The 26,583-nt window shown below is 41.4% G+C and overlaps 1 protein-coding gene across 2 annotated transcripts in view; it reads right to left on the reverse strand.

Annotated features, from left to right (window-relative positions):
- Positions 1 to 1,415: 1,415 nt before the first annotated feature.
- igf1rb (insulin-like growth factor 1b receptor) overlaps positions 1,416 to 26,583 on the reverse strand; it is a 43,482-nt gene continuing 18,314 nt past the window's right edge. Inside the window, exons 3-21 of one of the 2 annotated variants that reach the window (XM_018697473.2) lie at positions 18,191 to 18,494; positions 17,660 to 17,796; positions 17,273 to 17,417; positions 16,253 to 16,461; positions 15,886 to 16,012; positions 15,163 to 15,398; positions 14,223 to 14,390; positions 13,847 to 14,054; positions 12,163 to 12,467; positions 11,882 to 12,015; positions 10,973 to 11,132; positions 10,784 to 10,883; positions 9,879 to 9,949; positions 9,524 to 9,753; positions 9,275 to 9,382; positions 8,657 to 8,816; positions 8,258 to 8,387; positions 7,989 to 8,123; positions 1,416 to 6,751 (exon numbers count right to left, since the gene is read on the reverse strand). In XM_018697473.2, the coding sequence (XP_018552989.1) occupies positions 6,226 to 6,751; positions 7,989 to 8,123; positions 8,258 to 8,387; positions 8,657 to 8,816; positions 9,275 to 9,382; positions 9,524 to 9,753; positions 9,879 to 9,949; positions 10,784 to 10,883; positions 10,973 to 11,132; positions 11,882 to 12,015; positions 12,163 to 12,467; positions 13,847 to 14,054; positions 14,223 to 14,390; positions 15,163 to 15,398; positions 15,886 to 16,012; positions 16,253 to 16,461; positions 17,273 to 17,417; positions 17,660 to 17,796; positions 18,191 to 18,494 (3,593 nt within the window). In that variant the 3' untranslated portion in view covers positions 1,416 to 6,225. Of the gene's footprint in view, positions 6,752 to 7,988; positions 8,124 to 8,257; positions 8,388 to 8,656; positions 8,820 to 9,274; positions 9,383 to 9,523; positions 9,754 to 9,878; positions 9,950 to 10,783; positions 10,884 to 10,972; positions 11,133 to 11,881; positions 12,016 to 12,162; positions 12,468 to 13,846; positions 14,055 to 14,222; positions 14,391 to 15,162; positions 15,399 to 15,885; positions 16,013 to 16,252; positions 16,462 to 17,272; positions 17,418 to 17,659; positions 17,797 to 18,190; positions 18,495 to 26,583 lie in introns of both variants that reach the window. The other variant, XM_051076570.1, reaches the window with a different exon arrangement.

Below are 26,583 nucleotides of genomic sequence, written 5' to 3' on the forward strand. Positions count from 1 at the left end.
GTCCGTCTGAGGTCAACGGTCATTGCCCGGCTTCTTCTTCGCCTTTTTAAGGATACTGCAGGTGCATTGCTGCCACCCGCTGTTACATCGTTTAATTGCATAGAATAGAATAGAATAGAATAAGTTTTTATTGTCATTGTTACAGCTCAATAAAAATATAAAATAGGCAAAGATATAGAAAATATATAAAATAGCCAAAAATGTCTAAAACAGAAAATAGAGATGAACTAAAATAAATACAGTAGAGATACATGCAACACAGTGAGTAGTGTTTACAGTGGTGTAGTGCAAAATGCCAACAATGTACTGCGCAGCTGGGGGGATTGTGAGCGTGCCTTAACTTCCTGAGAAGGTAAAGCCTCTGTTGGGCCTTCCCCACCTGATGGAAGATGTGTGTGCTCCAGGTGAGGTCCACTGAGATGTGCACACAGAGGAACTTGAAGCTCTCCACCCTCTCTACCTCCTCCCCGTTTGGTGCACTTTGATTTTCTGAAATCCAAAATTATCTCCTTGGTTTCTGTGATGTTTAAGTCCTGGTAATTGTGGCGACACCATCCTGTCAGATGCTGAACCTCCTCCCTTTAGGCCATCTCATCATTGTCTGATATCAGTCATACTATAGTGGTGTCATCAGTGCATTTGATGATGGTGTTGGTGGGGTGAATGGAAGAGCAGTCATGGGTGAAGAGGGAGTAGAGGTAGAGGCTGAGGACACACCCCTGTGGTGTGTCAGTTTTCAGAATAAGTGTGGATAAGGTGTGATGTCCCATCGATGTTCTGGGGTCTACTGCCTAAGCCCAGTTTGCTGTCGGTCAGTCAGTCGGTCTGTGAGGCAGTCAGGCAGTCAGGCAGTTGGTAAATACTCCAAGAGGGCCCCAGCTGGCAGTGGAGGATGAGTTCCACCCTGGCGGACAACCATCCACACAGAAACCAGTATTGTAATGTAACCAATTAGATACCAAAAGAAGAAAGAAAATGTAAAAAAAGAAATACATTGTTGTATGTGGTCTAACAGTTGGGAAGTTTATGCATTATACTTTTATGTAATTACTTTAGGAAAGTAGTAAAGGCAATTTTTTTTTTGCACTCCTAACTCTCAGAACGGAAAACTAGACCATGAGTTTTCTAAATTTTAGATGAGAAATGTGTATATTAATAAATTAACTTTGGGATGAGAACTGTTGGATGCCTGTGATTCTGGAGATCGTCAAGTAACTACACGCAAATGTAGAGTAGCTTCTGTGCTGCACAGCCTCTGAAAGTTACTTCACTACTACCTAAGTGCACTGCACAGAAACTACCAGACAAATATGAAGGGTGGATTTTTTTTTTTTTTTGCCAATCACTAGCAATGATTTAAACATAGTAGCATTGGTGCACAGATGATGTACACTTCCCAGAAAGACAAGCAGTGAAACAGTTTGCATACATTTTTATTCATCTTAAATCTCATGTAGAAAAAAAGAATCAGAGAAACAGACATTCTCTTTTCCTTCAGCCAATCATTTTCCCCAGTACTCAGATTATATTGATAACAGGAAAAATTCTTACAACAGCATGTACAAAAGAAAACCAAAATGAAATCTTAGTCTAACAGATCATTTAAATTGAAACGCAAGAGTTGGAAGGCTATGAATAATTTACACACATCAAAATCTTGGTAACAAATTGGCCATCAATGTAACAAAAAAGAAAAAGAATAAAATAAAAAAGGAAGAAATTTGTTCGATTTTATGTCCGCTCTGTGAGGTGTTCCAGTGGTAAAAGTGAGGCAAAAATCAGACCACAAACAGTGAAATACCCATCCTGACCTCATCACATCAGCACAAACTGGCACTAGACTGCCACTGTGAATTGTCTGCTGTGGGTCAGAGGACTCTAAACCAGAGCCTGTATCACTGAGACTCCCTGCCTGAAATTACAAACCTGCCTTGTCAGGGTGGGAAGAAGAAATGTCTACACTGAATTTGTACAACAAAAATCCCTAAATGTAAAGTTTCATTATCAGTTATATTTCTATATATTTATGTTACACTGTATTATTTTACACTTCCATACAAAATACCAGGTTAACATTTTGTTGTACAAATTAAGCAATAAGATGTCATTTTCCAGCTACCTGGACAGGAAATACAGTTACAACTTAGGAAAGAGGTTAAACATCTTCCTCTTGTCATGCAGCAGACAGAGCATTTTTTCATCAAAATGCCATCGGGGTTTTCAAAGTTATTTTTTTCAAACAAAAAAGAAAAAAAAAGGATGCATGTAGTAATGTAATGGCAATGCACGAGAGCCACAAACTAAGGCTAGGTTTTAGGCTGTAGGAGGAGGTGAGGGAAAGGGGAGGAGGTCAGGAGGTTTTAACAACAGGGGAGGAACATGCCACAGCCTCTCAAAACAGGACTGCACTTCCTTTCTTCTTCCATGTTCCTGACAGCTCCTCTCACACCAGAGCATCTGAGAAATAAACCAGCCAGTCATCATCACAGTTAATAAGATTTGATCGATTTGTCCCATATTTCACTGCTGTAACCACCCCCTCCTATGCCCCAGGATGGTTTGGTTTGTGGTTTGAATTTGACCATATTAACAGCACTCAGTAAGACTGTCACTGCAGCCGGACAACAGAGATGAGATGTTATGTTTTTCTGTACATATATATAGATTGAAAAAGGAAAAAAAAACAGTGAGGTAGATGGATGGTTGAAGGAATAATAACAACCCCCCCCCCCCCCCCAAAAAAAAAAAAAAAAAAAAAAAAATAGCAAAAGAACATCAAAATGTCAGAAGGGACAAAAAAAGTTGTGGGGAATTTATACAGTGATTTACACTTCACAAAAAGTAACATAAATAACCAAGAAACATCTGGGCTGGGAATCCAAATGCAACTTTTTGAGGTTAATGAGCCTTTAAAATCTATTCCATGTGGTCCTCTCTGATCATACTCAGTTGATAAAGCAGGCTGTTACATGCTTAGATGTTAAACACAGGGATCTCCAATTACAGTTACTTCTCTGACCTGTCCTGTTCTTGTTGAATTTAGAGTATCATTGTACATTTAGTGTTCTAACAAAAGTCCAGGAGGAGGGCCTTATCAGCATTTATTCCTCCCATGAAGTGTTTTAGTGTCACCCTCAGTTGTGAAATCTTATTTTTCATAGAGCAAATGCTATAGGATAATTCCACTTATTTCTCAACCCAATTTAACTTCAGCAATCTTCTACAAACATGTTAATATGTCAAAAAAGATAAATAATATGGATTACTTCAGCAGCACCCTTGATTCAAGAGAGACGTTGATTAGGAAGAAGTGGAATTAACCAATACACTTACGCTAAGAAGAATAAGACGTTAAGACTTGCTGCTACATTAAATAATTCTGTTTTGTATTTATTTTGTACCTTGAACCCAATGTTATTACAGTGCACAAATTAATGGAAGCCCAAAACTGAAGAATCAAATAAAATGTTATCAGAAAAGTCAATAATATATCAGAGCTCTTCGATAAATAACACTGTTATCTAAATAATGCAAATGGAGAGTAAAAGTAAAAAGGTATATTACTCCTCTATTTATCTTTCTCATTTTCTTTTTCAACACCTCAGTTTTCCTTATTTTGTCTGGTCGCACATTTAATCATTTATCTTTATCTTTCTACTTCCCATTTCCTTAGCACATTTCCTATTTTCTTATATGAAAATAATATTGTCCATGTATAATAGAATTGGTCCAGGGTTTGTATGTGTGTGTAACACTAGTGTCTGACTGGCCAGCTTGCCTGAAAACACTGATCACTACAGACCTATGGCATTTGCCCCTTTCAGCTAGCAACCTAGCTGCAGCTAAATTTTGTCATACAACTATGCTAACAAAGTTAGCTAACATCAAGGACTAGAAAGAAAATATGTCTTGTACCTCTTGTTGTGTTAGCCTTGACATTTTGCAGAAACAAGTCATTTTCTTAAACAACAATTAACAATAACAAAACAACATTAACAATAAACAAACTAAACTAAAAAGCTTTAAGTAGCATTAGCTAGCTAACTCTGTTAGCATTTGCATGTTGTCTAAAATGCTTTCCTTATGGTTTTGCGTCACACAAATGTTGCATGTGGAAAACAGGGAACAGATAAATGATCAAATCTGCAGCGAGACCTTGATGAAAGGGAAAGGAGTTGGAAAAATTATATCATCTAGTGAAATACAGGAAAGCAAAGTGAAATTTTTGTTTTTCTAACCAACTGATGGGACATTAAAAGAAAAGTATTGAAAAAGGTTTATATTTCTTTTTATTCTCCATTATTTAACTAAATATTATTCATTGGTGTATTTCAGTTATATTTTCTGATCTGATAACCTTCTACTACATTTTGTCAGTATTGGGGCTCCATACAAAAAGTGCAAGGACCCATTCACAAGACAACCCCAGTCTGGTTTCAGACTTACGCAAGAAACAGTGCTCTTGTCCAATGATCAAGAAATGCAATAACAGAGTCAGAGTCAGAGGGACATCAGAATCAGACACACTCCAGACAGGATGTCTCTGGGTATGACAGCACAAAAAAGAAAGTAGAAAAGGATTGAACTTTTCTCTTTGACCTGAGATTTAGTTGGGACTCAGCAGTGATGCCTGACCTCTGAGTACAATGATGGGTAGAGGTGGTCTAGTCCAAACCCTAGAGGACAGAGGTCGAAGGTGTCCCGAGAGAACACAAGAACATCAATGGTCACTGGCACCATCACTGTCCTCTAGTCAGATGGGAGGGGATGTTACCGGTGTTTCAAAACACAAGGCAAATTGTCGTACCTTTTACGCAAACACAGAAACGAAACTAGCTCAGATACATTTTACACAGTTACAAGCATTAAAAAAATGGACTGTAGTGGAAACGTTCGTAGATCCAACCTGAAGGAGTTTTTTCTCTTTTTATATATAGATATTAACTATATTACAACCACAAGAGAAATAAGGAATAGCAGCTTCTTTCTGTACATGATAAATGTCTCCAACCGTATAAAAGTTAGAAAAGTGACACAAACAACTGGTGTGTACATAAATGCTCTGCCCACGTAGAGATGTTGTAAATGTTGGAGACTAATGACTAGTCTAAAAAAATACCTGTTTGTATACAACAAGGATGCCTCTGAACACGGAGCAAACCCCGACTGAGAGACGTTATAGATTTAGAGTTAATATTTGTTTTCCTTTTTATGCATTTCCCTCCGCAGTCCTCACTTTGAGGATTTGTTTTTTGTTTTTTTGCTTCTTTATGGACTGGTTTTGGCGATTAAACCGTAACAAAACAGCACTTTAGATGTGGCTCAATTTCAGATAAATTGATATAACAAGGTTTATGATGTCAATCCTATAGAGTGCAGTAGCTGTAGATATCAAACAGCAACAGAGGAGTAGTGTAGGACTGATGAGGGGTGTCTGATCACGGCGTGGTAGCAGATCAAAGTGCTTTTGTTTTGCTTTCCATTTTCAATCTGGTGTGTTGGAGAATTCCAGGGCGAGATAATTTGACAAAAAGTACAATTTTGGCAACAAATTTGGCAGGTTTGACCTTTCTTCCTCTGGTTTTTAGTTTCAGCGGATTGGCTATTGACCTGGCATTACGCTGACACGCCTGCAGAGCAATGAGACTACTGAACGACCGACGGAGACGCTGACTTCTCTGAAGTGCTTCTTTTTCATTAGATATGCTTAACCGTTTCACCATAATGCCCGCCCAAAAGCGACCAAAACGCCAGTCATTTATAAAGGCCTACACATTTTTGTTTTCCCATTTGGAAATACATATAAAAAAGTAACAAACAACAATTTATAAAATAAGTTCAGCCATAAAGAGAGAGAGAGAGAGAGCTCTCTCCCCAAATGATTTTTATATTTTTCTTTCTTTTATTGTTTTTTGGCCTTTCCACTCAGCAGCAGGGGCAGTGTCACATTGGACAGCCAGCTGGTAGAAACCAAAAGTAGAATAATATGAAAAAAAAGTGTGTGGAGTTACAGCAGAACATGAACAGTTTTCTCCACCTTCCGGCAAAAGTCTTTGCTCCGCACTGAGTAGCCAAACCCAGCTGGTAGACATGGTTTTGCTGTATTATATCTTAAAAATAAAAAAACAAAAAACAAAAAACAAAAAGATAGAGATCCCACCCACTGTGACATCAGGTTCTGCAGCAGGTGGCAGGGTTTGCAGTCTGGTGGGTGTCTCTGTCCAATCAGCAGGCCGAGGACTGCGGGAGAGGCATGGCGCGTTCGTTTTTGCGTCCTCCGTTCATGTGTGCGTACGGCGGCAGTTCCTCCAGAGAGGGCCGCATCGTGACACCCGCGCCTGTCCCGAGCCCCGACCCCGCTGCGAGGCTCGGACCCGATAGTCCATTGGCCGCCTGCTGGCCGGAGGCCTGCTTGTCCGTGGCAGCAGTCGACGTGCAGGGAGAGGATGGGGAGCTGGGGCTTAGCGAGGGGGCAGGAGGAGCCTCTGAACTTGGGGAAGGTGGGGTCTGTTGGGGGACTGGGGATTGCTGTGGCTGTGTCGAGGATGGCGGGTCCAAAGGAACGTCGTCAATGTTGTCCATTTTGTCCAGGTGGACCTGCGGGTCATCAGGTGGCTTGTTGTCAGCGCTGTAGAAGAAACTAACCTCTTTGAAAGATGGGTCCAGCTCATCCTTTATGCTGCTGATTATCTCCACAAAAGATGGACGCATCTTAGGATTGTACTGCCAACACATTCGCATCAGTTCGAACCTGAACACACACACATACACACACAAGTCAGCTCAACCCACATCAACATGTCCTGTAGTAATTACTATCCAGAGGAACTGTGCCTTCCTACCAACAAGCCAATATTAACTTTTTACTTTTTGCTTTCTGTTGATAAAATGGCTACATGTTTAACCTGATCCATGTGACACAAGATTTCATCTGTTTTATTTTCAGTGCAGTTGCAGAATAGTGTGATTCTTGGTTACAGCTGTGGGCTTGTCATCAAAAGTTTTAAAGACAACTCAATGTTTTGTGAAATACGCTCAGTTGCTTTCTTGCCAAGAGGTAAATTAGATCATCTATACCACTCTCATGTTTGTACAATAACTAAGTATCTTAAGCCAGCAGCCATTTGACTCAAAGAGTGGAGACAGGGAGAATTAGCTAGCTTGGCTCTGTCCAAATGAACAGGCCACAACTAAAACCACAATGTGTTATTTTCACACTTTGGATTTTGAAGGATTAAGCAAAAACATATAACATGGAAATTAAGAAGCTTTTGAGGCACTGGAAAGTGGATTATTTAACCTTTGGACAAAGCCAGGCTAGTTGTTTCCCCCAGTATGTAATCATTGTGCCAAGCTAAGCTAACCAGCTGCTGGCCGTAGCTACAAAGTTTAAGAAACTTTTCCTGTAAGGCTGAATAAACAGTCTACAGTGGATACTGTGTATGTCAAAATCTAATGCAACAGTTACCAATTACGCCATACAACACTGTCAAATACTGTACAGCCACATACTGCAATTAATATGACAGTGTCTATATGGATATGTTTAAGAATATATTTACGGACAACATTATTTTTTAGTACTGCTGAGAACTGTCTCATAAACAGAAATTTGATTTTGACACAGCGATCTGTGGCTTCACATTTATTCTCCTCATGACTCCTGATGCATCCTCAATGTTTTGTTTTTAGGGGCCAAATTTGTCTGCCAAGCTCACAACTCCTTTGACGTGGATTTACACTCGGGCTGTTTCATATTAAGAACAAACCAGTGACAAACAGATGGGCTGTGATATGGAAATCCCAATGACCACAGACTGAAGGGCAGCAGAGCTGCTTCACTCTTTGTGTGTGTAAACATTGGTCACTTAAGATTTAACTAGTAAAGTTCAAGAAAACATGGTAAACAGGAAGATGAGAGCAGATTGTTACTGATAGTCTGCTGATGTGTGAATCTACAGAGTAGTGTATGAGTGATTGTCTCTTACAGCATGTCAGGACAGTTCTGTGGTTTCTCCAGCAGCCCTCCCTCCATGACAAAGCGGAGCACCTGCTCATTGGACAGACCCTGGTAGGGCTGCTCTGCCAGAGTGGCAATCTCCCACAGTACAACCCCAAACGACCTATTCACAGGCAAAGAGGGAAGGGATAAGTAAGTGTGTCTTCCATTATCACAATTATAATTAGAAGACATTTTTTGGAAACAGAAAATTTCCAAAAAATGAATGTTTGTTTGTGTTTGTGTGCGCCTGCTTACCAGACGTCAGAGTTAGTGGTGAAGACTCCGTCCTTCAGAGACTCGGGTGACATCCAACGGACGGGGAGCAAACCCTTACCACCTTTGCGGTAGTAATCTGTCTCATAGATATCTCTGGTCATGCCGAAATCTACCGGTACACACAGACACATAAAGGTGAGGAAGTTATTAATTATTTCACACCAAATACTTGGTATAACTTTCGTCATACTACTACTTCTGTTACTGCACGTTGTCTTGTTGTGTGATCTATATCCCACAGGAGGGCGCTGTTTACTGAGATAAACCTAGACATATTAAAGGAACCCTTCATTCCCACTCAATTAGCACACTCCCAACTCCCTCCCACTTCAGCCTCTTAACAGACAGTGACCTCTGACCTTCCCAGCAGTGTGTTACCTCCTATCTTTACAGTGAAGTCCTCAGCCACCATGCAGTTCCTGGCTGCCAGATCTCTGTGGACAAACTTGTTGGCGTTGAGGTAAGCCATGCCGTCAGCTATCTGCCCTGCCATCTGAAGCATCTTCTTCAGAGGGGGGAGAGACAGGCTCGACCACTGCTGCTGGAGACCGAAAGACAGACAGACGGGACAGAGTAAGTTCTCCATGAAGAACAAGAACACAAAGAAAAACTTTCTTGGAGTTCTTGTCTACATAATATGAAGCTCTACAAAGAATAGAAGTCTAAGATTACTTTGTAGCTATACTAAAACTACTATGCACTGCACTGCAGCTTTACTGAATAAATCCATTGAGACCTCTTATATTTTCCCCCACTGATGTTAAAAAAACACTGCTGATTCTTGTTACATCTATCAGTCCTATCATAAAAGGTACAACTGATTCTTCATGATGTTTTTCAGGGGAAACTGGACTGTTCAACTCGATGAGAGAAATAAAGTCATAGGTTGTCAATATTGTATTTTTCTAAACTCAATCAAGAGGCCTGACCACCACCTCTGTCTCCACAGATTGGTAAACTGGAAGGAACAAACGCAGGTACTAAGTCAGACTGTACCTCTTTAGGTCGGAGGGAGCGTAAGTAACTCTTCAAGTCTCCTCGTGTCATCAGCTCCATGATAACCAAGGTGGGCTGGCCCTGAGAGACCACTCCCAGGAGACGAACCTGCAACAGACACAACACACCACATCGTCATGAGACAAGAATGGACTCACTGTCTTGTCGCCCCTGGAAACGGCTCTGAGCTTTTGTTTATTTGCTGTCATATTGATTGGGGTTCAAACGTACGTCATTGTGTGTACGTACCACATGGTGACAGTTAAACTCCTTCATGACGGACGCTTCATTGAGAAACTCTATCCTCTCCCTCATGCTGGCCGACTCGTTGACGGTCTTAATGGCGACACGTGTCTCCGCTTCATCTTTGACCACGCCCTTTGCCAAGCCCTCGTACACCATGCCGAACGACCCCTGGCCAAGCTCACGACTCAGGGAGATCTTCTCCCGTGCCACCTCCCACTCATCTGGCACATACACTACACAGGAAAAAGAAATATTCATCTATTAATACACAGCGTCCCATCTACACAGATGTTCTCAGTTATCCTAACAGCAACAATAAAACTGCACAGAGCATGTGTTACATAAACATTTCACCCACTTTCTGCGGCGCTGAAGTACTCTGGGTTGACTGAGGCATACAGGACTCCATTTCCAAGACGGTCGCTGTTCCTGACCAAAACAAAAACAAAAGCGTTTACAGACACACAAACAGACTTTCACATACCTTTACTCACACACACACAAAAATGTTTTACTTTTTGGATCCACAGGGTGTATGATCGTAAATATCACTGTTTTAGCTTCAAAAAAAAAAAAAAAAGGAAAAATGAAATACTGAAACATCTCAGTATTGCCTACTGTGGCTGGATTCAATTCAAAATATTGATGCAAGATGAAAAAAAAAAAAAAAAATTGCACTGTTTATTATTACACCATGGCAGGAGTTGTTCACTTCCTGCGTAAATTCATTTATTTATTCTGCTTGATTGTCTCCTGGTGTTTATATCACATGGCCATGATTATTTTATCACCTTGCATTTTCTGCATGGTCAATATTTTGACACAAACACTGACAAAATAGTGCAAGTTACAGCTACATACGGAAGAGGGTGCCAATCACATAACAGTGCAAATTGCAGCCACTTAGTTTTATGGACTATAATTGGTAGAAGCATTTTCCTTTGGTTTGTGTGTTGGTTCGAGTGGGTTGTGAGTTATGGCTCCTGATGTGACCACACCGACCATCAGCAAGTTGTTCAAACATTTATTCTACAGAGGAAACACAGTATGTTTATCCGTCCTCAGCAGGTGTCTTCGGTGCATTTTCTCTGAAGGTCTGTTGTGCTGGTTCAGCTTGGCTTGGTGAGCTTAGCTTGTTTCTGCTACATGATATTCTGCAACTTGTGTTTTATTTCTATTTGTTTTAAACAAATGAATATTGTATTATCAATAGGTAATAAAACAGTTGCTGAGTGCCACTCAGGTAACTACAGAATCACACACCTTTTCCTGTTGAGGACCACCAGCATTGTGACCAGAAGGCAGATGAAGAGAATGATGGCGATAGGAACAAAGATCATCGCATAGAGGACGTTCTCATATCCTGTTGGATGGCACATTTTGATTACTGTGATTGTTGTAGTTAACAGACAAAACCAAAGGAATGATGATGTGTGAGAGTGTGTGTCTTACGTTCAGCCACATAGAGATCCAGAGTGTGTGTCCACGAGCCGTTGCCAGCCAGAGAGGTGGCTCTCACTCTAACCGAGTAGTTTCCTGGACTGAGGTTGGAAAGCCGAACGCCACGCTGGGTCTGATACATCTGACCAGAGACACACTCGTGCTTCTCGGTCTGACACACACACACACAGAAAAAAAGAGAACTTATTACAGTCAAACTTTTACTAATCCAACGAGAGAATCCAAGAACAGTTGTTTTTAATCTTCACTATGAAAAAAATATTCACAGGGTTTATTGCGTCAAACCCATTCTGCCTCACAACTGATAAACAATAAGACTCATGTATGGACATTGGGTTGGTTGATTGGTCAATATGAGCATTTATGAGACCAATTACTTTGCAGCTTCCCCTGTCTACTGGGTTAATCTGTTCTGTGTTAAAAAATCTTTTGAGTTCATGAACAGAAACCTTACTTTAGATACTGTGAATCCCACAATCGTGTAACGAATGATTAGCACCTCTTTGCTCACTGAGCATGTGCTCATACGACATCCACAACACATCATTTTTATTATGTAATGTGGGATATTTATCAGATAATGAATTATATATGAAATAAAAACAAACATTAAAAAATTGTTTATTATGGGCAAAATCTTTAAGTTCAACAGGTTAATTTTGATTATGAAAACCAACATATGAGCAGGCAACAGACTAAATTAGTCTATGAAGCTAATTATATTTATGTTATGCATGAAGAGGATATTGATTTTCCTCCAAATAAATGACTGGACAGACAGAGAGGTCAACCATCAGACGTGTACAAATCTTCAAATGGTGACTTTAAAATAATTTTCTGGCTTCCAAGCCATCATCACAATCTGCAGGCCGTCAGTGAGGTACGCAGATGTGGTCTTACCTCAGCAGCCAGTTTAAACTTGATCTCATACATGAGGATGAGTCCGTTGGGGTGAGGTGGCTCTGGCCAGCGCAGGAACACCCAGTCCTCATGGCCCTCCCAGGTCAAGGGGCCCGGTATGTCGTCAGCCTTTTCTGGAAAACCACAGGGAAACTGGTTACCAAGGTTACCAAACAGTGAGGTCACATGATGGTTAAACAACAACAACAACAAAACAAACAAAAAAAACCACAGGTGGCCTAGTGACAGAAGAAAGACTTGGGTTATGCTTCCCCTCTAACCTGCAGGCTTGGTTCTGGAGAAGACGAACTCTGCCGCGCTGCAACGCTGGACTTGTCGATTGCAGGCGTGAATGTCGATGCGGTAAACGGTGAAGGGTTGCAGGCCGGAGATCTGCAGCTCACGCTCCGTCACAGCTTGCTCCATGAACTCAAACTCTCTGTCCGCTGGCTCCAGGTCAGAGATGGTGCTGCTGTTTCCAGCAGCCTGGAGAGGAGGGACAGTGCTGTTGGAGTGTAGGCGGCTGCGGCGGGAGTGAGTGGAGTTGGCGACGCCAAAGAGATCTCTACGGCGACGATCTGGTGGCCTGGAAGTGAGGGAGGGGAGAGAAGTTTGACTTTGATAGTGTATTGAAACATTGATACTCTTATGTACAATAAAAATGACAGTAGTTGCTAGCCATTCCTTTTCCTCCCTCTTGTACGATAGTGCCCCTAGTCACAAACCAAGTGAGAGGAGCTTTGTGTATAGAGGTGGACGACTGTCACAACGAGGTCTTCTGCTGAAACCTGTGTCTCTGCATTTTCTCATTTGCTCCTCAGTCTTTCGCCTCCATGCTGATGCCAGAGTTACTGGAAATCTTTCCCTGCTCAGCTATGAGCGATTTGCTTGCTTTCATCGCCATTTGGCATCAATGTCAGCAGCTGGGATGAAACTTGGTAGGCATATTCTAAATAAAATTACCGAACAGCTCAATTGATTTTGTAGCAATTAAACTTTCACAAGCAAGGTATACAGAATTTGCCAATATGTGACACACCACACCCACTGTTGTTCCTTAAGCATGTGTATTTAATTTCATGACATTTGGTTTGATGGAAGAGGAGTTACTGGGTTTTTTTTTTATCTCAGTAAGAAAAAGACAGGTTTGCCATGTGCACCAGGTTTTGTTTCATCCAGAAACAGATGTGTACCATTTACCATTCTTTAAAAGGTTATAATGTTTCACCTTTAATAATCATTCTCTTTTCAGGAAAAATGACTAATGTTTTCCTTCTTGTTTTAAACAGTTCCACCAAATGTAAAAAGGTCTCTGATTTGCATGTAACAGACACACGCAGAGTTTGGATATAGACTCCAATTTACAAAGCGACATACATGTTGGATCGCACACAATCGTGGTCTCAAATACTGAAACTGGAAGGAAAAGGCAGGAAACGCAATGGCCCCTGTTGTTTCTTTGGAACTACAGACATCCATTCATTTCTTCTGCATCTGCAAAACATACTGAGGACTAATTAACATCAGCTAGACTGAATTCTGCATATGTGTTTGTTTGTGTGTGTGTGGAGATGTGATGCAGATGTCCAAAGTACAGTGAATCACACTGATTCCCTAAATCAGACAGCAGCAGAAACAAAATGTAGAGATAAATTAGAGAAATGGGACGACTGATTCACCACCCCAATGGACTCCCTCCCCCTTTTTGTTGGGGTTTGTTTGTTTGTTTTCTTAAGTACTTATCAGAATTATCATATAATTAATGGCCAAAACCGAAGACAGCTACTAATCTGCACTAAAGTTATAGAGATTATACAGAAACTACATATGAACAGCACAGACAAAAACAGTATTTTCCTGCAAGGTCTTTTTGTTTTATACAAAAAGGTTTAAGATGAGGAGTGCCACAGCCAGTCCTTTGTTTAGCCTAAACTCAACAATAAAAAATGATGAGGAGAAGCTTACCTTGGTGTAAAAATTGAGTTGTGCAGGAAGTTTTCAAAGACTTTTCGGTAGGAGGCATCAGCAGCTTCCGCCTCCAGGTCCTCCACAGACTTGGGGCAGGGGCAACAGGGACCTTTGTCTACACCCTCAGGATCTGGCTTAGTGGGCTTGGTGTCCTCTTCCTGGTCTCCAACACCTATGGCAGCAATCCTTATGGGGATCTTCAGCTCTGCATGAGGAAGAGGAGGATGTGTTTCATGACTGATGTGCTTTCAACAACTAGCAGTAAGGCTGAGTTTAAGTTGTGTGTGCGTGTAGTCCGTTTCACTACATTTGTGGGGTCCAACAATCAGGAGCCTACTATACTTGTAGGGTCCGCTTGTGTGAGTGCGCGTACCTTTAGAGCAGTAGTTGTGCTGGTACAACTCCCTGTCTTCGGCTTGTTGCTGCCATCTGACCAGGTAGTACGTCTGGTTTCCATTTGGTGAGACAGGGGGAGACCAACGCACCACCAGCTGTGTAGAGGAGTTAGAGTATGCTCGCACATCCTGAGGCATGGAGGGTGCTAAGAGAGAGAGAGAGGGAGAAAAATCAAAATTATTCTGATCTCAGTATTATCACAATGTGGCTGCTTGATAAAATCTGATTTCTAACAGCTTTGAGGGAACTTCTCTCCTTCAGGGTAGGATGTAGAGTCTGCCAGTGCAGATGTGATTCACTGACATCACAACCCTGCTATGTCTTTACAGTGCAGCTGGATTTGTTTAAAGCCGTCCGCCATTTCATCTAATTGTATTATAGTTTTTGTAAATCATTTTTTCTCCTTCGCTTTGAGTTGCAGCTGTGTTTATTTAAAAACTCTCTTCCCCTCCTTACAGTATGTTCGGATTAAATCCAGAAATGTTATCACATTGTCATCATGTGACAATTCTGATTCCATTTGAAAAGCAGCAATATGAACAGAACACTACCTGTCAGTCAGTGTGTTGTTGTGACACAATGTTAATATCACAGTAAAATCTAATTTCCATAGGTTTATAATCTTATTTCTAACTTCCTATTCTGTGACAACCACTATTGGCAGCTCTCCCTTTACTGTCCATTGTCATCATGTCTTCAGTTTGCCTCTACTCTTCCATCTTCTTCAACCTAAATTAAAGAATGACCTCTGACCTTCCCATTACTGTTACTGTCAAAAATCTGGCCATTTAATGGAGACTTCAATCTTTTTGCACCTCTCTGTTATTGGCAGCCAGTCTTTGGTAACAGCAACATTTGTTTCCTCTGCTGTCAGTCTATAGACTGTGACCTTTGACCTATTAAATTATCACATTTACCTGAGGGGCTTGTGCGGATGTAAACCACCTTGCTCTTGGCGCTTGGCAAATGTTTGTCCTCAACCATCAGAGTGATAGCTTTGACGAAGACAGCATACTGCGTCCAGGGTTTCAGGTTGGACAGCAGAACTCCAGGGTCTGAGTCCTTGTCTGGCCTCAGCTCCACATCCACCATGTTCCAGCTGTTGGAGCCACAGCCATCCTGACCCTCGAACTCTGTGATGTTCTGGTACGGTCTGGACAGAAAACAATTAGTGTCAGAGGTTAAGAATGAATCATTACTGTATGTATGTGTATGTGTGTGTGTATATATATATATATATATATATTAGTGTGTGTGTGTGTCAGAAAAACCTAGAAAACCTTAGCAGAATTAAAAACCACAAAAAAAAAAACGAGGAAATTTGACAAAAAATCTTTCTTAAACAAACACATCAAACAAACAGAAAATGTTTTACTTTCATCATATTTTCCACATTGTTTTAGTTTGTTTGACTGTTGACTAGAGTGCTTTTAACTGCTTTTAACTATCTTCTTCTTCAGCTGTTCATCTTTAATTAGCTCAACTTTTAACATTCACATAACAGTAGTGGACAGACACTCAAGAGTTTCTAGAAATTTTAACCTTTCAGGTGATAAGCCAGGGGATTCAAGTTTCAGTTCCTATCACTGCTACTATCAGTAGCCTGGGGAAGGACGCAGCTAATGACTGCATTTACTTACGCCTCTTTGTAGTAGACGATAAAGCTGATGAGGTCTCTGTAGTCGCGGGGCCGGTAGCGTTCCCAGGTCAGTTTGATCCGGGTACTGCTGGTGCTGTTGGACTTAAACTTCAGGATAGTGCTTTCACCTAGGAGAAGTCAGGGCAGACTTAAAATCAAAGTAGTTCAATGTGTTTCTCTTTAAATGTGCAGCAATTAGTCTTGTTGAAAAAGTAATGCAGTAAATACTGACACATGGTGCAGAGTAACGTCAGGCTCAGAGGAGGCGTTTGCAAACTGCTAGTAAAGTAGAGTAACTCCAGCACATGTACTGGACTTAGCAATCTAAATTTTTGTGGTTTTCAGACTGAAGCTTATTTGACCCTTACAGCTGGCTCGGTCGCCGTTGTGTCGGAAATCGCTATCATCAAAGCGGCCCTGGATGCCCGTCTTTTCCCACATGTTGCGGATCTCAGACATGCAGAGCTTTGGGTTGGCTCTGAAGAACAGCTTTCCCGTTTTGATGGTGAGATTGTGCTGCTTCCAGTCCCAGAGGTACTGGAGCTGCTGGTTGTCGAACGCCGAGAAGGCGTACATGCTGAAGGGCAGGAAGAGGAGAGGATGAATGAATGATAAGTCAACAATGTGCCTCTTCATTCTGAACTCACTGTGTACTGTTTCTGCTTCAGTTTATTGTGTGTACTGTGATAGAAGCCAAGCTGAAGGCCAACTTTCCCATCATGGACAATGCCTTATTTCATTGTGGAGAAACGCACAATGGGGTGTCAAAGAAGGCAGGTTTACATAAATGGAAACTCATATATACTTATGACTTTTTACATTACAGGAGAGGAGAGGAGACACCCAGACGTCCAGGAATGACTATAATGTGGGCCTTGGGACAGTAAGATTCCTGTGAGCTCAAGGAGAAACAGAAGGAGGAGGGAGTGAAGGCCATCCCATGACCCTGAGAGAACCTTGCCTTGGACTGTCGGAAGTTATGTTGCATTCAAGGTCTTATAGGGAAAAAAAAGCTTAGCTACAGTCAGTTGATTTACTTTTCCAGTTAAGAATAAGCTTCTTGAGAGTTTTTTACACTTTGGTGATGATATTACAGTTAACCAACCCAAAACAAGTAACTCTGTCCTAGATAAAATACGTCCCAGTCTGCCCCTCACAGTCAAAACATCCTTTCCTCATCTGCCAACATTTCTATCATGACCTTGACCAGCCAAACACTACATGATGTTCCTTCCTCACATTTGAGTGCTGCAACAAAACACTCTACTCCTATGGTGCTGAGTGTGACCATACAGTGATATCAGTCTCAGCTGTAAGCTGCTGGGGCTAAAACTGGGACTGTGTGTCTGCATGTAGTTAAATCTGTGTGCGTTTGTGTGTGATCCTACTCGTCCAGAAGGTCTTCTCCATCGATGTATCTGAGGCTGCGGAGGAAGGCCAGGGAGCTCAGAGTGTGGGAGTGTCTGAGCCGCACATAACCCGTCACCCTCTGGATCAAACCCGTGAAGCTCTCCAGCTCTGCCACCATGTTGTCTAAACACAGACACCTTTCTGTTATGACTTATTTTTTCTACCTGTCCTATTAGTTTATTTATATATCTATGCACTCTGACTTAACTAGGTCATCAGTCAGTGGTTTAACAGTATGTAACCAACACGTGAAGTGAATATGAATTCCTCTGTCCTCCCTCAACCAACACTGGCAGCAGTAGACGTAGCATAGAAATGTTAGTATTTGCTGTAGCGTTGTTGTTGTTGTATGCTGCAGTACTTACGGCCTCTGCGGATGTTGATATGCAGGTTGCCTTTGATAACAGTGCAGCCTTTGAGAGACTGAGCAGCGTCCACAGAGTCGATGACCTTCCCCTCACATACTTTATCACACAGACCATCACAGGCTGTACAGAACATACTGGAGACAGACAGAGAGAGATAGAGAGAGACAGGAGATGGTAAATGTGCATTATAGTAATTTCATTGACACACATTATTTCGCTTAAATCTTTAAGCTTTCCCCTGACGTTTTAGCTTTTATTTCTGTCCCTGTAAGATTTTACATCAGTGTTTCACAGGACCAGCTAAGTGATGTCTAGGAGAGATTCCAAGATTTAACCTGAAACTTTCATTATATAAACTAACAGCCCTTTACTGTAGTTGCTGAATTACACTCTTTTCTCGCTCTGATTAAACTTTAGAATGGAAACTAATAGCAGGGTGTGGAACTGGTACCGATGTCAGGCCAACAATAAGAGTACCTCCACCCAGTGGCTCCATTTCAGCCTAGCTCAGGGTAGACTGTGGCTCACCTGTTGGGTGCGGTGCGCGTGTACCCAGATGGGCAGTCAGGCATGCACTCTCCGCCGTGGATGATGAAGCTGTCGAATTCGGGAAGGTGGACTTTAGAGCAGAGCTCGGCACTGATGCAGCGCCAGCCCTCAAACTTGTAGGTGCCCGGGGGACAGTCAGCCACGCAACGCCCTTGGTGGTAGTAATGCACACATGCGGCACATGCTGTGTCACTACCAGGGACTGTGCAGCTGCCTAGACACTGAGGGTGGCAGCACTCGCCGTCCGCTGTGCAGGCTCGCCGTGCACACTTCTCAGGGCATTCTGGTAGGGAGACAGAGGGGGGGGGGTTATTTATCTGTGTGGATAAATAAAAACTTCAGGTCATCTTTCTTCCCCAAAAACATAGCTGACACCAAGAGACATCAGGATATGGGGATGCAGCTTCTCTTGCCTGTGATCTTATATGGATTCCTTTGATAGAATATCCACTAATGTAATATTTGTATTTACATTAAAGTTACACAGACAACACTTAATAGACTATATTAAACTTAGTAAAGCTATTTTTCCGCTGAAGAGCTTTGCATAAATGAATTTCCAAAAATTTCCTGGAATGTCTGATGCATTGAATCATATGGTTTTGTTGAGATTGTCTAAATCTGTTGTAGCAGGAAGGACTGACCCCCTGAGATGCACAGTGTCAAATGTGAACACTGAGCATTGGGATGCAGTTCTAGCATGATAATGGAGCACAATGTGGTGTTTTTAATAGTTGGTGTACTTAGAAAAGAATGGTCAATGATTTTTTTCAAACAAACATGGAGAATATTCTCTAATTCCAACTTCTCAAATGTGAGGATTAGCTGCTTTTTTTCTGTTTTGTGTATTTATAAGTTGAGTATCTCTGGGTTTTAGACTGTTGGTCGAACAAAACAAGACGACTGAAAACATCACCTTGGACTCTGATGGATATTTCTCATCATTTTATGACATCTTACAGACTTGACAAATAATCGAGAAAATAATGCTTCAGCTCTGCTTTATGCAAAACATCTGTAAGTGGATCAATCGTCAACAAACCCCCTGATCAGCCACAATATTGATCCTGTATACCTGCTCAGGGAATTACTTACATCATGCTCATACCTGCCTGCATGTCACTGTTCTTGTGATCCACATCTAGCAACTGACAAACACAAAACGTTTCCAACACATAAAGGGGCATTTTCCTATTTTAGCAAATGTCAAAGTAAACTCAACCATTGAGTCCTCAGCTTAAACTTGCATCTGGCATGGTGCTTTGGCTACAGTCCTGAACAAGTGATTTGCATTTACTGGAGAATGATTGACAATGCATGTGTACACACATGTGAACCAGCCCGGATTAGAGCTCGTAAAACACCAAAAACAGGCGCTCACATGGAGGGCGAGCAGACCGCTTCCAACAACTCAGTATGGATCTTTCTTTTGTCTAAAAAAAAAAAAAAACACGTAAATGCAGCTAACCAAACCTAATCCAAATACAACAAACAACAAGTCAGAGCTTTTGTCTCACACAGTTGTTGGGGTTGAGCCCAGTAGTGCTATGTGAGGCTCATCCCAGATCCACGGAGACAAAGGCTAGATCCAGTCCGGGTTTTCCAACGAGCACTGCTACAAATAACACTTCTAGTTGCTGTGGTGTCCCTCTAAATAAGAGGATACTGTAACTGATGACAGGAAAAACTGATTGAGGTGCTCCAGAAGGAAAACACCGGACTGACCTATGTATGGAACGGAGCCACACCTTGCAGGGTCCTTTGTCTCTGCAGCAGGGGAATTTAAAACAAGCAAGATGGAGACAGAGAGCAACAAAACATTAAAGCAGCTAATTTCACTTGTTGATACACACACACTCACTGAAAAATAATAGAAACTTGCTGGAAACATCACAGCTTATCACTGATCCTGAACCCAGCTTTACTGACAAGAGATGATCCACGTAACGTTCAAGACCTTCAATGCGTGTGCACTGTCAAACAACAAACACAAATCACTATGGAAACACTGAAAATCACTGCTTGAAATTATTTGTGTGTGTTAGTGACTATGTGTCCTGAAAGGCATAAACAAAGGGGGGGGGGGATATCTGAGCAAAAAAACGAATGGATGAACAAAAAAACTGTAATTTTGATTATGTCATCTGCTTAGGTTAGCCAGGGGCTGTGTTTAAACAGAAACCAAACAAGAGTTATGGGAAATGATGTGTTGTTTATGGGATGCTGAGTGATAAAACACCACAACACGTTTCAACATGCTGCCTCCACAGGCTCTGTCAAACAAAGTGAAGACACCAGGCCAGAGGAGATGCCTACTGCTACTACACTTATTTATATTTCAGAGATTTATCCAGAATGACTCCAGAATCAATGTTCTAGTCATCACACTTGCAACTTGTTCTTGTTTTATTACTGTGTTAAAAACGGGTAAACTGATGCTGACAGAGCTTGACACCGAATGTAAGGCTTTTTGAAGAAAAAACAGATGTCAAATTGGAATAGGAAGTCATTCCCAGTCCCTGTTACTCAACAGAAATGGTTCCAACCATCTGCTTGATCTTTTACCTCTCGGACTTGGAGCTCAGTACTCAAGGAAGTGTGTTTTGCAGGAAACATGTCTTCACAGCTGTGTCTCTGCTTGTCTGAGTCAGCAGCTCATCCTGAAGGAAAACACTGCTCACTAATCAACTAATTTTTATAGCTCTCATATATAACAATAAAATTTCTCTATACTGCATTTTAAGACACACCAGTTATTAATTACGCAGTTTACAAGCCACCAAGAAATACACAGGGAAAAGTAGACATTTTAAGCTACAACTGCTCAAAAGTCAATTTTATTTATATAGCGCCAAATCACAACAGAAGTTATCTCAAGACACTTTTCGTGTAGAGCAGGTCTACACTGTACTCTTTAAATTATAAAATCTACAAAGAGAGACCCAACAATTCACACCATGAACAAGCAGTAAGCAACAGTGGCAAAGAAAAACTTCCTTTAAAGAGGCAGAAACCTTGAGCAGAACCAGACTCAGAAGCTAACAGTAATGAATTTTTTTTTATTTTTACTGAGTTTGCACATGTTGCACGGGCCCACACTTTTCTGACCAAATACTGATACTAACCAAGTACAAAATGCCTTGATTGTGAAAAAAATCCTGCACACCTGTAATGTCAACTGCAAACAAAAAAATGCAGTATTTGTGTGCTGTCTCTGATTGGTCATTTTTCCATTCACAAAAGCAGGTGAAGAAGAAATTTATGTCCCTCCCATAAGACAAAAATTCAGTGGCCATGAGATGACCTTCAAGCCCACCCCCCAACTGACACGGAAGCCAATCAGAACCTTCAGACTTTCTAGTCCCACCAACCATTCAGCAGGCTGTTTGTGCTCAGCAGGAGAGAACCAGCACTGCATTTCTCTGGCACAGAATGTTCTTTTTCTGCTCCGAGCCCCCCGACTCCATCTCGCCCTTTGACCTCTGCGATGGGGTGATGGGAACTGTGTTGGAAAGGTGTAACTTTGTGATGTGATAATGTACAGCCTCGGGCCTGTACTGTGGAGAGCTGGGGGAGAGGAAGGAGATATTTTCTGTGTGAAGTTTGGCTGAAGCTGCTGGTCTGAAGCCTCCTTGTTCACTAAGTAACCAGTACAGGGTGGACAGAGGTGGAGGGGCGAACGGGTACATCGTGTACATCAGCATTCCACTGGACGACTGCTACATAATAGATCCCAGCTTTTATCCTCCGTCTCTTCCTTACTATGTTTTCAGAGGCAAGTTGATGCAGAGCTGCAGCGTGAGGGGAGGAGGTGAAGGAGGAAGAGGAAGAGAACATGGAGGCAAAAGAGAATGGACTACAAAGGAGGAAGAGGAGAGGAGGAAGAGGGCATAAGAGGAAGGATGGAGAAGGAAGGGGTTAAAGATGGAGATAAGGAGTAAGGAGGAAACTGCACAATTTAACACATAACATCTTTCTGAAAACGTGTGCGCACACACGCATACACACACACACACACACACACACACACACACACACACAGCTGCAGGGCTGCCAGCTGGGGGAGCCAGACAACACAAACTAACACACACAGGACTAAGCTGGTGGAGAACAGCAAAATGTACAGTCAAAATATATATGGAGCTGTATCTCAGACTCATATGCAATACTGGACCACATGAGAACATGAGATTATGTGGTGGGCTATAGAAAGTTACTGTAAGCTGCACTGTAAAGCAGTTCACCTTTTCCATTCTGTCATTACGCAGCACTCTGGCTGTGGGATAAAGATCACTGCAGTGGGTCAAAAAGCCAATACAGGGCTTCCAGGGAAACAGAAATACCAGCCCAGCAGGAAGGTCGGCCGGGAAACTCACACCAGTCACCAGCCGGATGGCGGGAAAATGTTTGGCTTGTTGCTTCTAAAGTAATTTATTCCAGCAGCCACTTCTACAAGTAACAGCCACACAAACGATCAAACAGAGCTTCAGTCCTGTTTGATTATAAATCTCTTGCCGACTGGTTAAATAATGAAAGCGGCAGGTGGACTGCTGTTTTTCTCTCTCTGCCGCTTGATCAGCTGATCAACTAAGAATTAAAAGCCTTACTAATTGTTAATCCTTGTTCTCAGCCCACCTCCTCAGGGTGATAGGAACAGGATGTACCACACAGACTCAGAGCTGTTCGATGACACTCCAGGCTTTAACAGTACATACTACTCAGCAGTGCAGCACAACAATAACAGACAAAGGCAGATGTCTAGACTGATGACAGCACAGTTGATTCAAAAACACAGATAGGGATCTCTATTGGCTTCAATTCCAACAACACCAACCAGAAATTCATAAGTTTCTATTTCAAAGGTTTAACACTCAATACAAAGTTATCGTGTATCAACAGACTTATCTCAACAGTAACTGGTTATGTGCTTTACTTTCATTTCAGCAGAGTCAACACCTTTTTATATGATTAGCAAATTTATCTCATTTTAGTATTGATACTGTTTAGTTTTACCCAAATCAAACCTCATCTGAGATGTCTACATCATAAATAAAGATGTCTCTTTATTATTAATTAAAAATTCATCACTTTTTGCAGCTTTTTTAAAAGAGGAGGTGGAGGAGCCAACTAGTATACAGAAAAAATATTCTCTTGCATTTATATGTTGTTTTCCACATAATTCTAACATCTTGTTTAGGAAGTTCAAAGTTTAACGTGTAAATCTTAAAGAAGCCGTTCAGGCATATTATACCACTATGAAAATAATATGGTTTGAACAATAATTAGCTCTGATAATGTTTTTCCTCAAAAAAAGTTAAATTACCTCCAAAAAATTCTTCTCCCTCAGCCTCACTGAAAAAAATCTGTAATACTTTTTATTTTAAAAGTTAAGTACCAGACACAAGATGACATCACCAAATATTCATTTTCAGTGTGTGTGTGTGTGTGTGTGTGTGTGTGTGTGTGTGTGTGTGGTGTGTGTGTGTGTGTGTGTGTGTACAAGGAGCTCACATACTGGACCATGACTGGCTTCTAAACTAGCTGTAATGTTATAAAATCATCTCACATGTACACATCTAAAAACTAAAATTTAAGGAGAGAACAGAGAAACTTTCCTTCCTCAGCAGATTAATGTATCAAACTCTGCACATACTGTGGCTCATTCTGCACAGTGAAGCTCAAGCATACGGGTAACACATTTTTTTAACAGTGGGGTACTTTAACTGTCCTACCTCAGATTAGTTTAAACATTTGTGGGATACTATATTGGTGCAGGAATCAGCATAATGGCTAAGACAGACAGTGACCACTGCGACTAGAAAACATAGAAACTCTGCTGAGGATGCTCTGGTTGGATCCAGAGTTCTAATAAATAAGTAAGGAGGGAAAACATAAATAAAACACCTGCCATGCCACTTAATTTAAAAGGGCAATGATTCAGTCTGGAGCTCTGAGGGATCAGACCTTGACCTTCCCTCAGCACTAACAAAAATAACCAGAGCCACATGACTGTCTCTGTTACAACTGACCAGCAGACAAAAGAATATCGATCTGCACGGACCATTTCACTCATCAGTATTCAGCCTCATTTACTCTATGTGCACTACAGCTCTGATTCTCAGCCTGACCTCAAATGGGTTTAAAACCGGTTGCTTTGGTCCTGGTCTGGTTGTAATTTCTCTTTTTTTCCTTCCCTAAATCAGAACATGTCAAACAATCCTTGTATTACCAGGTGTGCATCATCTGCCTTGCACCACCAGCACAGTCTTTTACATTTACACGTTGGCACCCAAAACTGATGAAAAAATGAGCTGGCAGATGTTTGCAGACTTTTCCCATTTTTTGAAAATTTGGTGTCTGTGACTGAGTGAGTGAGTGAGTGAGTGAGTGTGGAATTATCCTTGCCCTATTTCCAAACTCCACACACCCCACATGCCCTCCCAGTGTGTTCCAGTATTCAGGCTCAATTGAGAAATAAACAACACCAACACAGTCTCCTCAGGAAGAACAAGAAGTAGATGATGGACAGAAAACACAACAATATTTCCGTGTTTCCAGTCTCATACAAAGCATGCTCTGTTACAACCAGACAATCTGTCAGTGTGTAGGTTCAGTCAGTGAATCAGTCAGAGAACCAGTCGGTCAGTAGCCTGTGCCTTGTCTACAGGCTGATTCGCATCAGTAGAACAAGGATCTCCATTCATTCGGTCCACTCACAGCTCTACATGGCTGACCAGTACTGTCCCGTTCATCTCTTCAGCCTCCAAGCAGATACCAGATATCACAACCTGCAAATCAGTCCAGCCTGACAAACTCCCCGCTCATAAAGAGCTTTGAGCAACAGAATTCAAAGAAAAAACAAAAAATAACAAAACAAAACACAATGTGCCATAGTTATAGAAGAATTACTGGCACTATTTTAGTTATGTAATCATAGCCTCTTCACAGTCATTGATAAAAATGTCCAGTGTTTCAGATTGTATTCAGTGGACTTTCAGAAATTTGCATTCAACACCTGCACAGCATTAGGATGGAGACAATTATAGGTAAGTGGGAATGGAACAGATGAGATATAGTTTTCATTGGCTGGTGCAAAGTCTTTTTTTTGGATCCCAATTAGATGACTCAGAGACAACTTCACGGAGTCCTTTCTCAAATTAAATTAATCAATTAATCGTGTGTAGAAAGGAACTCAACAAGGCTTCATTTTTATGTAGAATCAGACACTTATGTGAGTTTAACCAAAGCAGACACTTCAACAAATACAGGCACTGTTTGTGTTAAGCACCAGCTGTTTCACACAGGTAAAGAGCTGTAGTTTGCACACTGTTGCTGACAGGAACATCAGAGGTAATACTGGATTTCCTCCTCCTCCTCCTCCCCTTGCTCCTCCCAGTGTAAGGAGGCATCCCACATGGAGATGTGTGGTCTGAAGCTTCCTGTTGATAATTACAGTCTGTTCAGAGGGAAAAACACTGAGAGAGGTGAAGCACTCTGAGAACATCATTCCTGTTAGTGATGAAAAGCTGGACATGCCTCTCCCATCCTGACTCACACTCTCAATAAAAGACGAGGATTCACAGAGGGTGTAAAGATCCTGTTGCCAGTCACCTCATCACATCATACCAAGGTGTACTGCAGCTCCTGAGACTGTGGATGAAATCTCATTTTGATGCTTTGGTAGTTTTGGTAAAAAGTTGAGATACTTAACTAAAAAACAGTTAAATCACTGTAATAAATTAAGGGATAAAAACTTAAAAAGTAATATATTAATAGCAGCAATAAATGCTGATTTCAGCGAAGGGGTACTTCATCTGACATCTGACAGGGTTAGTGAGGGTTTGTCTGACAAAAAAGGCTAGGAACCACTGATCTAGAGAAAGTTACAAGAAACAGAAAAATTGTTGTTTATTTTGAAAAATCCATGACAAAAGATAAAGGGTTAAAGAACCACAAAGTAGTTTAGTGCAGACACTTGCAAGGGTCTGTGTTAGCGTGGGCAAGTTGCTACAAGGTACTGGTGAGAGGATGAAATATAAACCAGGAAGCCCAGTGTGAACACTCATCACACACAAAAGAAAGAAGACAGCACTATAGACAGCACTATATTCTCCTTCAAGGCAGAATTGTACAACACTGGAGAATTTTCTCCATCATCTCTTTTTTTCTTGTTTTAAAAACTTTCCCACACTTTTTCTCTGATGTTTGTAATGTTCAATACACTTTTGTACTGTCTATTGTTTAAAAGAGGTTCTTATAGAAAGTCAAGGTGTTGCTGCTAGTCCCTTTGTGAAGTTCACGGCATCCCATTAGGTCCCAGTTAATAATCAAATCACCAGTCCACACCCTCAACAATGATAAAACAAGTCTGT

The sequence above is a fragment of the Lates calcarifer genome, linkage group LG2 (assembly GCF_001640805.2).
Source record: "Lates calcarifer isolate ASB-BC8 linkage group LG2, TLL_Latcal_v3, whole genome shotgun sequence".
Lineage (NCBI taxonomy): Eukaryota > Metazoa > Chordata > Actinopteri > Centropomidae > Lates > Lates calcarifer.